This window comes from Columba livia, chromosome 1, assembly GCF_036013475.1.
Source record: "Columba livia isolate bColLiv1 breed racing homer chromosome 1, bColLiv1.pat.W.v2, whole genome shotgun sequence".
In the NCBI taxonomy this organism is placed as follows: domain Eukaryota; kingdom Metazoa; phylum Chordata; class Aves; order Columbiformes; family Columbidae; genus Columba; species Columba livia.
In genome coordinates, this window is record NC_088602.1 from 136863286 (window position 1) to 136878777 (window position 15492).

At 43.4% G+C, this 15492-nt stretch overlaps 1 protein-coding gene across 21 annotated transcripts in view; it reads left to right on the forward strand.

Moving 5' to 3' along the window:
- Positions 1 to 15492, forward strand: part of PPFIBP1 (PPFIA binding protein 1) — a 119409-nt gene that overhangs the window by 52933 nt on the left and 50984 nt on the right. For 15 of the 21 annotated variants that reach the window (XM_065050066.1, XM_065050074.1, XM_065050076.1 and 12 more), the window contains 2 exons: positions 9343 to 9439; positions 12494 to 12699. In XM_065050066.1, the coding sequence (XP_064906138.1) occupies positions 9376 to 9439; positions 12494 to 12699 (270 nt within the window). In that variant the 5' untranslated portion in view covers positions 9343 to 9375. Of the gene's footprint in view, positions 1 to 4797; positions 5110 to 9342; positions 9440 to 12493; positions 12700 to 15492 lie in introns of those variants that run through there. The other 6 variants (XM_065050069.1, XM_065050081.1, XM_065050085.1 and 3 more) reach the window with 2 other exon arrangements.

Genomic DNA, 15492 nt, shown 5'->3' on the forward strand with positions numbered 1-15492 from the left:
AGCACAGAGGTATGATTATGTTCACCTTTGGCTTCTCGTTGATGAGAACACGTGGAAGTTTCAGGATGTGTTTTGCACGTGAACTACTTGGGACTATTCAAAGCTGAGAACTAATTGAAGATTTGAAGTCTGTGTTTTGAAAGGCACGGTACCTACATCTGATATTCCAAGAATCCCAAAGGTAGAAGGTCCATTTTTAATAGTGATTAAGGTCACGTGCTGCCTAAAGCATGTTTTCTTCATATAGACTCTGTCAGATTCCCAAGTGTGCTACCTAGGCATAAGCTGTTGGCAAAGCTCCAGCGTGAGCTATTGACAAAGGGCTTTAGTTTAGAAGGAAAGAAAATGCAAAGATCTGCATGTTTTTGAGGTGAGCAAGACAAAGCCAAAGTGAAAATTGGCACACGATTCCTTATCTTTCACTTCCCCCCCCCCCTAAATTTTTCTGTTTAAAATTTAGTCCTGTCCTATTACATGAGAAAAAAAAAGTCTTCAATCATGTTGAATTTTGCCCTGCTCAATTTTTAAATTTCTAAGAAGGAAGAGATGGTGAATCATGCTGTATCAGGGGATTATTAGTGTATCAGTATTGTAATGGTTGTACTGGCAACCTCAAGTTCTCAGATATCACGAGTCTTTAAAAAACTGAAGTATCTTCACACACAAAGTATATACTTCAGATATCCCACTCTTTTTTTGCATGGTCCTTCTGAAAAAATAAATCTTAAGATAACAAAATTGGCAGCAGAATGAAGAGTAAGGATCTAATGCTGGGACTTTATATGAAAATTTTCCCCATGTAACAGCTGATGCTGCGGTATTACAAAGTATTGTTTTTTCCATTGTTCTTTACAGGTAGTTGGTAGTTAAACATATGAAAATACAGTTCAAGCTAAATTTATTTACTTTTTTTTTTTTTACTTTATTTACTTTTGATGGTGGGTACCTTCTACTTTTGCTTTGTGTAGTGACAACACTGAAACTGTGGATCTAGAAGCTCCTAGACCTGAACGTCCGAAATCCAAAGCTGAACCGTTTCAAATTTGGAAGTTTGTGAATTTGGTCTTTGGATCCAGCCCATTAAAATAAAGCTGCGCAATCTATGAAATTTGATCTAAACGTGGGTCTCTGGTCAGGATTTGATGGTTCTTAAGGTATTTTGAAGAGCTACCTTTTAGACTCTTACCCAACAGTGCCTCTTTTGTTTTGTAGCCTGTGTGGCCACAGCCTGTCAATAACATGTTGCTGGGGAATGTGAGGCATTTCCTTGCTTGCTTTAGCAGTCTGGGAGCGAGGAATGAATATTGCAATTGTTTTTCTAATCAGTGGACCCAAGCAAAACATGTGAGAAAATAACATATTGATTTCTCAGACTCTCTAAGGTGAGTAGTTGAAAGCATTTATTAGTTAACCAGTAAAACATGTGAACAGTCTAAAGTGAAGTGTATATGCGGGGTTTTTTTGCAAGTCTCCATCTGACCTCAGATTGCTTGTGCCTTGAGAATGAGAGTCTGGAGAGTGTTTGCAGACAGGTATTTGCATTACTCATCTGCTTTGCAGGTAAGGGGCTGCTGCTCTGGCTGCCTCTGTGTCATCCAGTGACCACAGAGCTCACTTGTGTGCATCACAAAACAACATAACTTGTTACCTGCTCTGTTTTTTTAATTCCTTTCAGTTACAACAACAAAAAAAGAGCTGCTGGAGAATAGGGTAGCAGAGATAAACCACCAGAATGATTTCAATACTGCAGACCAAACTAAATGGTTTGTTTTGTAACTGGATCTGAATCTAAGCCATAAACCTTGACTCAGAGACTTGGGATGTTTATATAAGCTGTTTGCTGTGTACACCTCTCTGTGCTAGTATCTGAAGGATGCTTGTCTTGCTGAGGCTTAGCTTTTGCATGACGACTAATTTATCCAACAAGTTTTAAGGCGAAGTACAGAACACAACTGAGCTGGTTGGTAATAAAAGTTGTGGTGTGATTTGAGGTAAGTTCTTTCCCAGGTATAAACAACTATATCTTGGAAGGACTTTCGTGCTTTATGCTCTTAAAATACTTTGAAGTCTTTTCTATGGCTTGATACATTTTATCTCTAGACATTTCTTACATACTGTGGGTTCGGCTTTCAGTCTCCGTGCGCTTCATTAATTTTTATCAGTTAAAGGAAATAAATAATGTTTGTTGTATAATAAAGAAATAATGAAATTCAGAAACAAAGAAAGGATCTAGAGTTAGGGAATAAAGGGACATTTGTTGCTTTTTTGTAGTCCTGCGTAATATGAGAGCAGTGTTGCTTTGATGTCATTGACTAGAGTTCAGCAAATTGAAGAATAAATTTACTTTTATATATAAAATAAACAGACATTATCAGTTTAAGTAAGCTTTTGCCAACGTTTTGATTGTTTTTCTCCATAATAATGTTTATCCTTCTTGCACGGTTGAGCATTGGGCTCTTGGAGCGTCCTGAGCCTGCAGGCTAATGGAGCCCTGGGCCTGGTCCCACCGGGCTCCTGCTTTGAGGATGGGGCTCCTTGTAGCTGTCTGCCCAAAATGGAGGACTTGTCCTTGAAAGAGTTGGGCTTGTTCAGCCTGGAGAAGAAAAGGCTCCAGGGAGACCTTATAGCAGCACTCCAGTACCTAAAGGGGACCCACAAGAAAGCTGGAGAGGGACTTCCTACAAGGGCATGTGGCAATAGGACAAGGGGTAATGGCTTTAAGCTGAAAGAGAGTAGATTTAGATTAGATATAAGGAAGAAATTCTTCACCATGAGGGTGATGAGACGCTGGAACAGGCTGCTCAGAGAAGCTGTGGATGCCCCATCCCTGGAAGTGTTCAAGGACAGGTTGGATGGGGCTTTGAGCAACCTGGTCTAGTGGAAGGTGTCCCTGCCGATGGCAAGAGGGTGGAACTAGGTGATCATTAAGGTCTCTTCCAACCCAAACCATTCTGTGATTCTATGAAGGACCATTCAGAGGATGTCCTTGGTCTCACCAGTTCTCCTTGCTTTGACCTGTGTGTAATGTCTGTTCAGCCATTGTGGGGTAAGAGTGCGAGGTGTCTGCCAGGGGAGCTGCCGGGGGGTGTCCCCATGCCTGGGAGGGACCTGAGCAGAGGTACCTGCCTACATGTGGCAGCCAGGGCCTCTCCTCAGGAAAGGGGGACAATGTCTGAATTGCATAGCTCAAAACGTGTTCAGGAACAAACTAGTTTCCAGTCCCTGCCTCATGCTAAAATATTTCTCTTCTTTATTTGCATTAAGATTTTTCCAGCATTTCCTTATTATACTTTTCCAGTTTCATTTGTTCTTGAAAAACACCAGAGCAATATATTCAACGTGACTCCATTTTCTTTTTTAGTTTTTTCTTTCAGGCCTGGAAGGTATGAAATGGAGTCTTTTTTAGTGTTAAAAGAAATGTTAATGACTCCTAGTGTAAATTAGCTGAATGTATTCATTATTACGTGTTAAAATGCTACTGACTGGTGGCACTATAGTTGAGTATCTTCAAAACATCCCATGAGAAATTGCGCTAAAGATTTAGTCTGAATTAGTTTCAAGCCCTTTTTATTTGTGATTGAAATGTATTTTGCAAATAAGTCTTTGTGTGTTCATGTTTCTCTTCTGGCCAGCCAGAAAAAGCACAGATAGATGTGATAATGTGCCTGAAATGGCATTTATCTTCATGAAATAGAGTTTTACCTTCTAAAATTAATTGCTAAGGATGTGTTGTTTCCATGGTTCAAGGTGAGAGAGATGAATCCGGAAGATGTTTCAGACTTCTCACAGCTGTCTCATGTGTAAGACTGAGAATGCAGGGACATTAATTTTGACAGTGAGGTGAAATTTAGGGTCTTTTACTGTGGAACAGGTTCTCTCCCTCTGCCTCCCCTGTAAAAGATGTCTGCAATTTGTTACCTTTTTGATTGTATTTTTGTGGTAGATTCCTCTGGGGTAACAACGTGCTCCTGGGGGTCCTTTTATTTATTCTCTGCACCTCTCAGGAACAAACCCTAATCAAGATTTTTCATTCGTGTGTATCACAATTTTCCGACTTAGGGAACATTATGTAGGAGTGGGAGAGCTGGGAAACTCAAGTCATCCATCTTATTGCATCATATCATAAACATAATCTGTAGCCAGTGCTTTTTTTACAAACACTGAGTGTTTGCAGAACATGTGGACAGGGCAGAGGAAGGCGAGCAAGATGAAAGGGCAGGCTGTGCCCTTCCCCAGAGAGGTTACACGAGGGGGAAGATGTGTTCTTTTGGCCTTCAGACCTGCTATCAGGCACCTGATTCTCCTCAGCCTCGGGAACCTCTGGGTTTTAAAGCATGGTGTGTTTTGCAGATGGATGTCCAGACAGAGGCGACCCCAAAATAATAAAAAATAAGGCTTGAAGATGGTGCTTCTAGATGCCTCTGCGTGTGTTGTTCGATCTAGGAAAGAGAGAGCCTCTGGGTAGAGAAACTATAATTTCCTAAATATGTAAAATATTTAAGCACTTTCTTTTTAAGTCTGCCATATTAATTAAATATCTGAATTTGAAATCCATATTCAGGCAGCTTTTCTGTTTGCATCCAGCAGACTGCAGCTCCCATTCACAAAGCGCCCTGTTTTTTTTTCTAGCTTTCCTTGGATTTATTTGCAGGGCAGTGTTTTGTTTTCTCTGTAAGCCGTTTGGAATACATCTTCACTAGCACTGTAGCCGGAGGGTTTGTATGTCATTCAAAAATAAAAATAAAAAATCTCCACCTACTGAAAAGTGAACAGCATAGCCCTAGCAACCAGCTGGTGTGTTCAAACCAGAGGAAGGGACATAAAACAAGTAAGACCAAATTACGTCTCCGTAACGGCCAGGGATGGAGTAGAAATGCCAGCTAGTGATAACATTAATCATAACTGATAGTGGAGATAGCTGCGTTTGTGTTTTATTTTTATTACTTTTAATGGTGGATTGTAAATACAGCCTTGATGAAGTGATGCTTGTTCCTGCCGGCATAAGCAAGGTGTTCAGCTGACAGCTCTAGAAGGTGGATTTGCTTCTGTAAAAACAACCCCCCCACCCCATCGCGCACCAATTGTATATGCATTGAAGGAATGAGGAAGGTAAGTAGTCGTTTTCTCGGAAAGCAAGGGAAAACTTATTTTAAATGATCTGTCAGATGGGGTGCTGTCAGTACTTTCCTCCCAGGTGGGTTCTTGATGGCGTTATGCCAGGGGTGGATTTCATGCATCTGCCTCTCTGTCTCTTGTGTGCATCTTGGTTTCTTGTTCATCTGCCGTGTCATAGATCCATCTGTATTAAAATTATTATTTTCTTTTTTTTTTTTTTCCTCCTTTTGTGAATGAAAGGAGTTTAAACCGTTTGACATCATCTGAAATATTAGCTATTCCTTATTTTCCTAAGGAGCTCCACTGAGCTACTTCAAGATGGATTTTCTTTCTTGTTACCTGACTCTGGATTTCCTTAGTCACTGCCAAGAGAAATACTTGAAGCCTTGAGTTTTCTGTTAGGTTTTATTTCTGTTAGACCAAAACCAGGCAAAGGAAAGCGAAGAAAGGAACACAGATACTGGTAAAGGTCTGCTGTGTTAATGGTCAGCCCAGGCTCCTCTCAGAGTTTCTGAAGTCAGAGGTGGTCTCTGCCCTTCCATAGGTACAGCAGTGAATCTGCTGGCGTTCCAGTATTATCTGCTTTCCTATAATCCACAAAGGCTGCTGATTTATGAATTCTGCCTAAAAACTGCATTTCTTTGACTCCTTCTGCACCTCCCCTTTCAACCCCCTTCCTCCTACAGTTTGTTGTCTTTTCTTGTTTCATACAGTTTTGTGCTTTGGTCCATTGCTGTGTGAGGTCTTTGATTTCTTCCCTGCCCGTCCATTCCCCGTGTGCTGCTGATGATGTGCAAGGAATAAAAGTGATTCTGTGCCCTTGCGGGGCAAGGATACCTTCAGTAGTGCTTTTCTGTTGCAGCGGTTTTACTTCCGGACTGCTAGATGTGCTGCACTGTGCTGGGAAGGTGGCCAGAGCAGCATGTGCCGTTCCAGCTAGTTTTCAATGACTGCTTTTAGGACCAAATAACTGGGGAAATGGGATTTTGTTGCATCATCTCCAGCTGTTCGGCTCGGGGGCTTTTTGTTCCTTTTTTTTGTTTGTTTGTTTGTTTTAATTTGTTTTCTATTTCACCTCTCCAAGTTTCTCAGCTGTAGGCTCGGCCAGGCTGCTGACAGGTGCTCCATGAGTGGTGGAAGGGTTTTTGGAGATCAGTGTGTTCGCACAGTCTTGCGTCGCTGAATTTAATCTCAAAATGTCTCACTGCTGCTCTCAGCAGCATGACTCCTTTTGCAGTAGCAGTGGAAGAAGTGCTGTGCAGACTGACGTGTCTGTTTTCTTGGAGGTAGGATGAGGTAACAGTGGGGTAGATGCTGGAGGCTTCCTGGATGCTGTTGGTACCACAGTCTGCCACTTGCTGCTCGGGTCAGTAGAGTTGTCTTAGGAATTTTTGACAACCATGAACAAAACCTTTGTTCAGGAAAATCAAGGAGTGCTTTTTTTGGAAGCATGAAGGGTGGTTGTGCCTAGATGAAGCGCACAAGATGGTGATTTTTTTTCTGTGCCTGTGAGCCATGGCTTTATTATGCAAGTGTAAATTAGCAGTTCCTTGACCCCAGTTAATGTCTTTCCTAGACAGAAGGTGAGAAACAAGGGGTTGACTGTGAACAAATGTGGATAGGGAGCACTCTGTTCCTTAGAGCATTTTTAACCTGCAGTACGCTTTTTCTAGGTAGCCTCCTCAATACTGTATTTAATGCTTGATTGTCAGCTGCACTGAGCTCACTGATGGCCAAGGTGAGAAGGCACCTTTGGAGGTCTCCAGCCCACCCCTCTACCCAAAGCAGGGATGCTCAGGGCAGACTGCACCAGGCAGGGTCCAGTCAAGCTGTGAGTAACTCCAAGGATGGAGATCCCAAAAAGGCAACTCTTTCCAATGCTTCCCATCCTTGCAGTAAAAAAGTGCTGTGGATTGGGTTTTCTTTTTTAAGCCTTTATTTTTTATTTTTTTTTTTAATTTTTATTTTTAATGCATTAATGGAATTTCCTATATTTTAATGTGTGCTCATTGCCTCTTGCCATGCCACTGAGAAGTCTGGCTCCGTATTCTTATTCTTTACTCCCCTCATGAAGTGCTTATGCACACTGAGAAGATGGTGGGCACTCCTGATTCCCCAACATTAATTGGCTGTTGTGGGTTTGTGAGTGCTTTGCCTTGTTGATGCTTTTCCACTTAGAGCTATGAGGAATCAGTGTTTTGTTTGGGGCAGCAGCCTTAGTGTTTTTATGTGTGATCTTTACCTTTAGAGGGAAATCCAGTGCAGATTGTTCACACTGCATTTGTAGACACCCATATTTGAGCAGGACCTGATTATCACAGCTAGGCAATCCTAAAAGAAAAAGGACAAGACTGTGTTCAGAATTGCCCAAGTGAATATGTTTGCAAAAGCTGAGTTTTCTGCGAATTATCAGGTGTAGAGGCACTGGACCAAATATCTTGCATTATCTGTGTATTATAGCAGGTATTGTACTGCTTGAAGTTTACTATTGACATGTGTTTAAAATCAGGGGCTTCCTTCTTGAAGTTTTTGAGTCTTCAGTTATGATACTACTAAAATGTGAAGGTTTGCAACAGCTTAATTTACAGTATTTTGACTTCTTAAACCTCTCTTGGCTTTTCTGACTCTGGCAAATAAATAATAAAGCAAGGCATTTCCCAAAAACGCAGTAGTCTCTGTGCTGTCATTAAAAGTTACCTTAAGGTTTGGACCTACTTCACGTAAGAGAAGTTTTGATACAGAATATCAAATGTTGGCATTTTAAGGCCAAAGCTGAGCAAAGCTAACTGGCAGTCAAACCAATAAGTTGACTTGTAAGAGAGAAAATTCAGTTTATAACATGAATTTTTGTTTTGGTTTGTTTTTTAGTAGACTGTGTTCCAGGCCTTATGCCAGAGATACTGTGAACAACTTTCCTAATTGCTTATGTTGGGGCAAATGTCAGCTGCGCTGTGGCCTAATACAAAAACCAAATGGCAGGGTATGCAAAAGGTTAAAACGAGTTTTCCTTCCTGGTGTTTGTTTAGCTTTGTTCCTTAACTGTATTTATATCAGAAGTAGTCTCGCGAGTCCTAGATGAAAGCCAGGGCAGTCTGGGCTGTTTCAGTGGCCTGTGTGCCCATTGTGCTGGGGTGGAGGGATCGGGATCGCCTCTGACCTCTGCAGCTCCACTTCAGCAAAGTACCTAAACACATGCTTAACTTGTAGCCCATCGGGATTTTGGGTCTGCTGCTTCACCTGCCCGGGAAGCACATCGGTTAGTCCACTTTTCCAGACCCTGCTGGAAATACTCCCTTGGGGACCACTTCTGGCTTTCAAAATTTTAAGGGTAAGATCAGATGGCATCGTTACGGCAGGAATCTCTGCTAAAGCTCGGAGCAATGCTGTCAGGGGGATAGTCTGTGCGTGCATGCGATGTTCCAGTGGGTCCTGGGCGTTTGAGACATCATGCCTATAGGCAAATGATTGCATGTCCAGGGCTTCTGGATTGTCAGACATCCAGAAACCTTGGTCAAATGGTCAGAATCTTCTTTTTCTATACCAGCGAATTCTTGTGGAGAAAAAATACAGCTGATAGACACGTGGTTGATTGCTGACTTCCTTTTAGCCATAGAAGACCTGTGTCTTTGGTGCATGCTTCCCTGAAGTGTCGTGTAGGATTTCTGAGGTGCTGTATGGGGTGACCCATCAGTGACATTGATTTAGTAAAACAGCTTATTCCCTGCCAATTTCCTGATGTGATACATTTTTGGATTATCTTTGATTTGCTCTGCAATGGAGAGTAACACTCATCTCCTGACAAATAGGTTATACCTGTATGCAGAAGGCTCTTAGAAGTGAATTTTTGTTGCTGCCTTAAAACTAAAATATCCTCTAGCCTATGGCCTGTTTTAATTGTAAAAAATTGAATTCCAGCTTTATATGCATATGATTGTATATGTGACATTGACCTTTTGGGCTGAGCAGGCCACAGGCTGACCAACAATAGGAACCCCAGCATCTAGTTGATGTTTTGATTTCTTTTTATGCCAGTCCATGCCTGGTGGTGAAGGCCTCCAAATCTTGTTGTGGTCAGCAAATGGCCCCAGTCTTCGTGTTGGTCCTGTGACAGTGGTGTCTGAATTCAGAAAACATGAAGCGAAATGAAATTCTCTTTTGCAGATTGAATTACAGACTTGAGGCTCTGGATCCAACTCACACTTATTGGCATTTTGTTGCTTCTTATAGTGTAGCTGGTGATTGTCCCCAAGAAGAGAGAAGATGATGAGTGATGCAAGTGACATGCTCGCTGCGGCGCTGGAGCAGATGGATGGCATTATAGCAGGTAAACTCCTGGGACAGCTTGTTAATTTACCTGGTTTTGGTCTGTTTTCCATACCTGGAGGGCAGAGCTTCAGGCTTAGAATGGAATGTGCTGGTAATCGTGTTTGGTGTCTTCCATTATAGCTTAGCAGTTACAAATAAATGGAGTGGAGGGATTGCACAGACTCTCACACATGGACACAGCTGAATAGAGTGTAGTTTTTCTCCTGCGCTCTGTCAAGACGCTGCTCAAAGTGGCTGAGTGAGGCGGTTCAGCTGGTGCACACAGCACCACGACAGTCAAGGACACAAGGCACATTTCAAACCATGATGAGTGTGTTTAAAGAGCTGCTGCAAGGCAGGAAGAGTAAGTTTGCCCAATACTGGCTACTCTGAACTTCTCTCAACTCTAAAGAGTTAAAACATGAATAGAATTTTCCTTTTTTTCAAAATGTGAATGTTTTGAGTGCTGACATTTGGTTTGGACCTGCCTTTAGCATTTGAGGTTTTTTATAAGTACCTGTAAATGGTAAAATGGACTAAGGAGAGGCACCACAAAGTATACAACATCTGCTTTTAAGTTGAGCCTAGTGAGTTAGAATATAATGTAAGTGCACAGCACAGAGGAACAAAGCAGCGAGAAATTATAGTTTAATCTTGTTCCAGCAGTGCAATGCAAACAGCTACCCAAACTGAAAAAAATATTCTGCAAGGATAGCAACACAGTTATAAAGTCTTTAGTGGTCCAACTTAAAATAATTTCCCTTAGGGAAAAAATAATGATACAGTGCGTGCTTTGTTTGAACAATGACTTTTCTCTGCAGTTTTCTTAAAGATAATAAGGACACCTAGCAGGAGCACGTGTAAATTGGATTCAGTTGGATCATCATGATCTCTAAAAATACATATAAGCTGTGACTTCAGTAATTTCCATAAGTAGATCCTGGTGTTTGGATCTGATAATGTATCTGTGTTTCCAAGAGCTTAAGTTGGTTATGGCAGGATGAGGCTTAATATATAAATAAAAAGTGATGTTGGGATGTTTAAGTCACCACAGACCTTATTTACCCAAGTGTCTGAACAGACTTATAAAGTAATATAACAAAGGGATATCAACTGCCATGCTGCTCTGTGGATTTTTTTCTCTTCATTTTTTTCAAAGGGAATTAGCAGAATACTTGCATTTTTGTGGCTTACCAGATGAGGTGAATGAAAGTTTGTGGAAGTGCATATGTGGCGTATCACTGACAGTACAAAAGCTGATGTTCTGTCATGAACATGTCTCGTTTTGCCAAGGCATTACAGTATGAAGGTCACAAATCGGTGTGCTGAAATTATAGTTGGAATTAGCCAGATTGACTTAAATCAACCTTAATCCTGCATTCATCGTTTCCTTCCTTACTTAATATATAGCAACTTTTAATGTAGGTCAAATATCTGTACTGTGAGTTTATGCAAATAAGAGATTTTTCTCTTTATTAGCATGCAAATGTCAAACTGTTGGGTTTAAAATTTATTCTCATGTAGAAATGATTCACTCTTTTTATTTATCTTCGTATTTTTCTTTAAAAAAAACCATCCAGTGCCTCAGAGCAGCATAACATACTTCTGCAGGGGAAAAAAAAAGTGCAGAGCGTGGTCTCCTCTGGAAACCCTCAGTGTCTAACTTAGGTCATGCAGTCCCTATAGGGTGACACAAAGCATCAGTAGAGCTTGTTTGCCCCCCTCAATATTTTCCACCTCCAGTACATCCTAGGGAGCAGGAGCTTAGCCCATGCCTTGAACCTGTGGACATGGTTCTGGTGTACATGTCCTCTGTTGGATCAGCTCACTTCCTTCCTGCTGGAGCTGCCATCCAGGTGGCATGTAGAAAAGGCTAGCCCTTTTCCAAATTGCTGCATGGTGTGGGGCAGGATGGAGTACCAGCGCTGAGTTTGGTTCGCATAACTGGAGAGAGTCCAGGGGCAGGCTACAAAGATGATTAGGGGTCTGGAGCATCTTTCTTACGAGGAAAGCCTGAGAGAGCTGGGTCTGTTCAGCCTGGAGAAGAGAAGGCTGAGATGGGATCACATCAATGTTTATAAATATCTCAAGGTTGATTGTCAAGAGGATGGGACCAGACTCTTTTCGTAGGATCACAGAATCATTTCAGTTGGAAGAGACCCCCAGGATCATCGAGTCCAATCGTAACCTAACTCTGGCATTAAACCATGTCCTTAAGAACCTTGTCTAAACACCTTTTAAACACCTCCAGGGATGGTGAGTCCACCACTTCCCTGGGCAGCCTTTTCCAATGCATGAGAACCCTTTCTCTGAAGAGTTTTTTCCTAACGTCCAATCTTAAACCTCCACTGGCACAATTTGAGGCCAATTCCTCTTATCACTTTCTATGTGGGAGAAGAGACCAACACCCTCCATGCTACAACCTCCTTTCAGGTAGTTGTAGACAGTGATAAGGTCTCCCCTCAGCCTCTTTTTCTCCAGGTCAAACAGCCCCAGTTCCCTCAGCCGCTCCTCATCAGACTTGTGCTCCAGGCCCCTCACCAGCTTCGTCGCCCTCCTCTGAACTCTCTGCAATACTTCAATGTCCTTCTTATGATGCGGGGCCCAGAACTGAACACAGGATTCAAGGTGTGGCCTCACCAGCACCGAGTACAGTGGCACAATCACTTCTCTAGTCCTGTTGGCCACACTATTCAGTGGTGTCCAGTGACAGGATGAGGGGCAGCGGGCACAGACTGAAGCACAGGAGGTTCCATCTAAACATGAGGACAAACTTCTTTACTCTGAGGGTGCCAAAGCACTGGAACAGGCTGCCCAGGGAGGTTGTGGAGTCTCCTTCTCTGGAGACATTCCAAACCCACCTGGACACATTCCCGTGCGATCTGCTCTAGGTGAACCTGCCTTAGCAGGTGGGTTGGACTAGGTGATCTCCAGAGATCCCTTCCGACCCCAATCCTTCAGTGATTCTGTGAGATGCCCACGTGTAGCAAACACCACCTAGCATTTCTCAGCTTTACTGTGTGTCTGACCTGCTCACCTCGTGCCTGATCCCCTGCAATTTTGCTCCCTCCAGGTTCGAAGGCACTGGAGTACTCCAATGGCATCTTTGACTGCCAGTCCCCCACCTCTCCCTTCATGGGGGGCCTGCGGGCACTGCACCTGGTGGAGGACTTACGGGGCTTGCTGGAGATGATGGAGGCAGATGAGAGAGAGGGGCTGCGCTGCCAGGTCCCGGACTCAACGGCGGAGGCTCTGATTGAATGGCTCCAAAGTCAAATGGTACGGTCTCACCTCGTTTCACCCCTAATGCACTCGTTTCGCCTGTCACTTGTCTCTTAAACCAGCTGAGGCAGTGGGTCTATGTTTTATGCAGGCATTTAAAAACTTTAGAGAAGGTTTCAAAGAACCTAAGAGAAGAGGTTTTGGTTTGGAGATGATACTGTGGGGCCTTGGAAAAGCTGTCACTCAAATACCACGTGCAGTGGGTTGGCCTGTGCTTTCTTTGTACCACCATGCCTCAATCTCGTAAAAAAAATTTGGTAACTGGAGTTTCATCTCAGAGGGTTGAGGAACGACATTTTTGTAGGAATCATGCTTTAATGGGAGGAAAAATGTTATTTTCAATACGAACTTTTCACTAAAAAGCATTTTTAGCAGCCCGTTTTCTACAGGGACCACTGTTGTTACTGAGCTGCCTTACCTGGTTTATAACAGAAGTGAGTGGTATGAGATCAGAATCCCTTTAATCTGAATATTAAGCCAAATTTTTATTTTCTGTGTTTGTGAATCTTCTAGTTTCTGTCGCTTTTCTAAAAAAATACACCAGAATATACCTGAGAAGGCTGTTCTTTCCCCAATACTTGGTTTTCCCCCAAAAAAAATCAAATATTATTTGAGTGGAGGCTACTTGAAGGCTACCTTGGGACATAAAATGTTGTGCCTATCAGGTGAGTTATGTGGCATCATTTTTGAAGGATCTGATGGTTTTGCCTCCAGGTGCCATGTGACTGGTGGCTTCCTGGCAGGCCAAAGACGAGTCCTTGTGCTCATGGTCTGTGGCAGGGCTTGTACAGTGGTGGTCCCGGTGTGCACAGGATTTGGGGAAGCTCCAGCAGTGGAAGTCAAGACTCATCTCTAGAGGCCATGCTTCAGGGTTCAAGTCAGCCTGTGGCTGTTATGACGACAGCAGTGGGTGTGCGCTTCTGTGTATCTTGCCAAATCTGTCTTACAGCAGCGTCCGAGTCCTGTTGTCTTACACACTTGGTGTTGGCCAAGGTAACACCGTGCTGCTGAAATGAGGATGGCAGACCTGATGAAGGCTGGGTCTGACGCAGGACAGGCCACCCTGGTGGCTCTGTGTCGCACCCGACGCGTTGCTGCTGTCGGGATGGGGCAGCTGCCCTTGTGTGGTCCCTTGCTGGGATGGACGTCACACCGCCTCAGAAAGGGTTCAGTCATCCTGGAGCCACAACTGATCTTGTCTAAAAGGTTTTTATCGTGGTACATGGATTTATGTCAGCACTCAGTTGCCGCCCAGAGTGGTTAGTGCAGGGCAGTGTTTGGCCTGAATTCCCCAGTGATGGGTTTGGCAGATGCAGGAAGAGACAGGGACCTGGGCTAGTGCGATTGGGCTCGCTTGAGTAGCTCTTTCAGAAAGGTTTGGGGGGAGAGCTGGTTTTGTTTGTCGGTTCCTTTGTTTGTTTTTGTGGTGTTGTTTGTTTTGTTGTTTTGTTTTATTTTTTCTCTCCTTTACTTTGAACTACACATTTGAAAATGCCTGTAACTAAATGAAGCACGTGGGAGCTTTCCCACTGCCTCCAGTGGGACTTGTGTCTCGCCCCCACTGTCAAGGCGTAGCAGCCAATGCCGAGATCAGGAGGAGGAGATGGGAGTGACATTCAATTTGGATCTTTAAAACGCACAAAGTTCCTGCTAACGTCAGCGTTTCCTTCCTCTGTAACATACAGCAGTGAACATCGCTGTAACTAGTCTTTGCTCTGTGAAGAGCAGAAATCAAGGGACATAACAGGTTTCATGCAACTATGGCTTTTATAAATAAAAAAATGTTCATATGCCAAATACACAGCCTTGGAAAATTAGCAGCTCTCTACAGTGTGCATAGACATCAGCAGTCCATGTTTAGAGATGCTGATCCACCACATGTTAGTTCGGAGTAAAGAGGCCCACCAGTGTGGCCAGGGGCTGCAGTGCCTGTTAAGATTAATGAGGTGAAGGCCGGTCATTGCCCCTTGTGGCGGCGAATGTGTGATTTAGGGTTGCCTGGCTGTTAGGATTTGGAACCGAGGTCCTTCAGACCCACATGACATGTGTCACTGCATGGCTTCTCAGTCCATCTCAGATTATTCCCTTGTACTCTCTGGCATCCTCAAAGCTCCTGGAAGGAAAGGCTGAGTGCTACACTTTGTACTATGCTACAGGCATGGGATTTGGAGGTGTCATCAGCGTCACCAGACCGTGTCTGAGTAGGAAGGTGTTAAGTGTATTGCCCAGATGATTTGCGGAAAGGCTTTCTGCAACTATGCCCATCCTTACTTAGGAAGGGAAGACACCTCCTTGGTTTGAAATCTGTTTAATCTTCCACAGATGAAGAAGTTACATCCACTGGGTTATTCAAAGCTGCTGGAACTGGTGTGTGACATCCCATCTGAAGCTGTAAGCAAGTCCCTTTTGTCTCAGAGGAAAACAAAAATAGCGTTCGCTATTGCCAAACAGTGTGTCACAAGAGAAAAATCCTCTCCTGGCCCCTGTGGGGAAACCGCTGGTGCCCTAGCTGGGAAGAGGGTCTGACAACAGTCTCCCAAAGCTGCTTGCTTCTGTAAAACGTGGCAGAGTGTTCAATTTTGCCGTGCCAGAATTGGCTGCCCCGTGCCCCTGTACTGCTTCTTAGTGACTGCTTCCTTTCTGCTCCTCTCGAGGAGCCTATGCAAGCACTCAAATAGGGCCAAAGAGTTAAAACGCCTCATGCTTTTTTTTTTAACAAAAAACCCACCAATGTGTGCCAGATGACCACGTGACACCAGAGTGCACGTACAGCGCCTGGACATCTGGCAG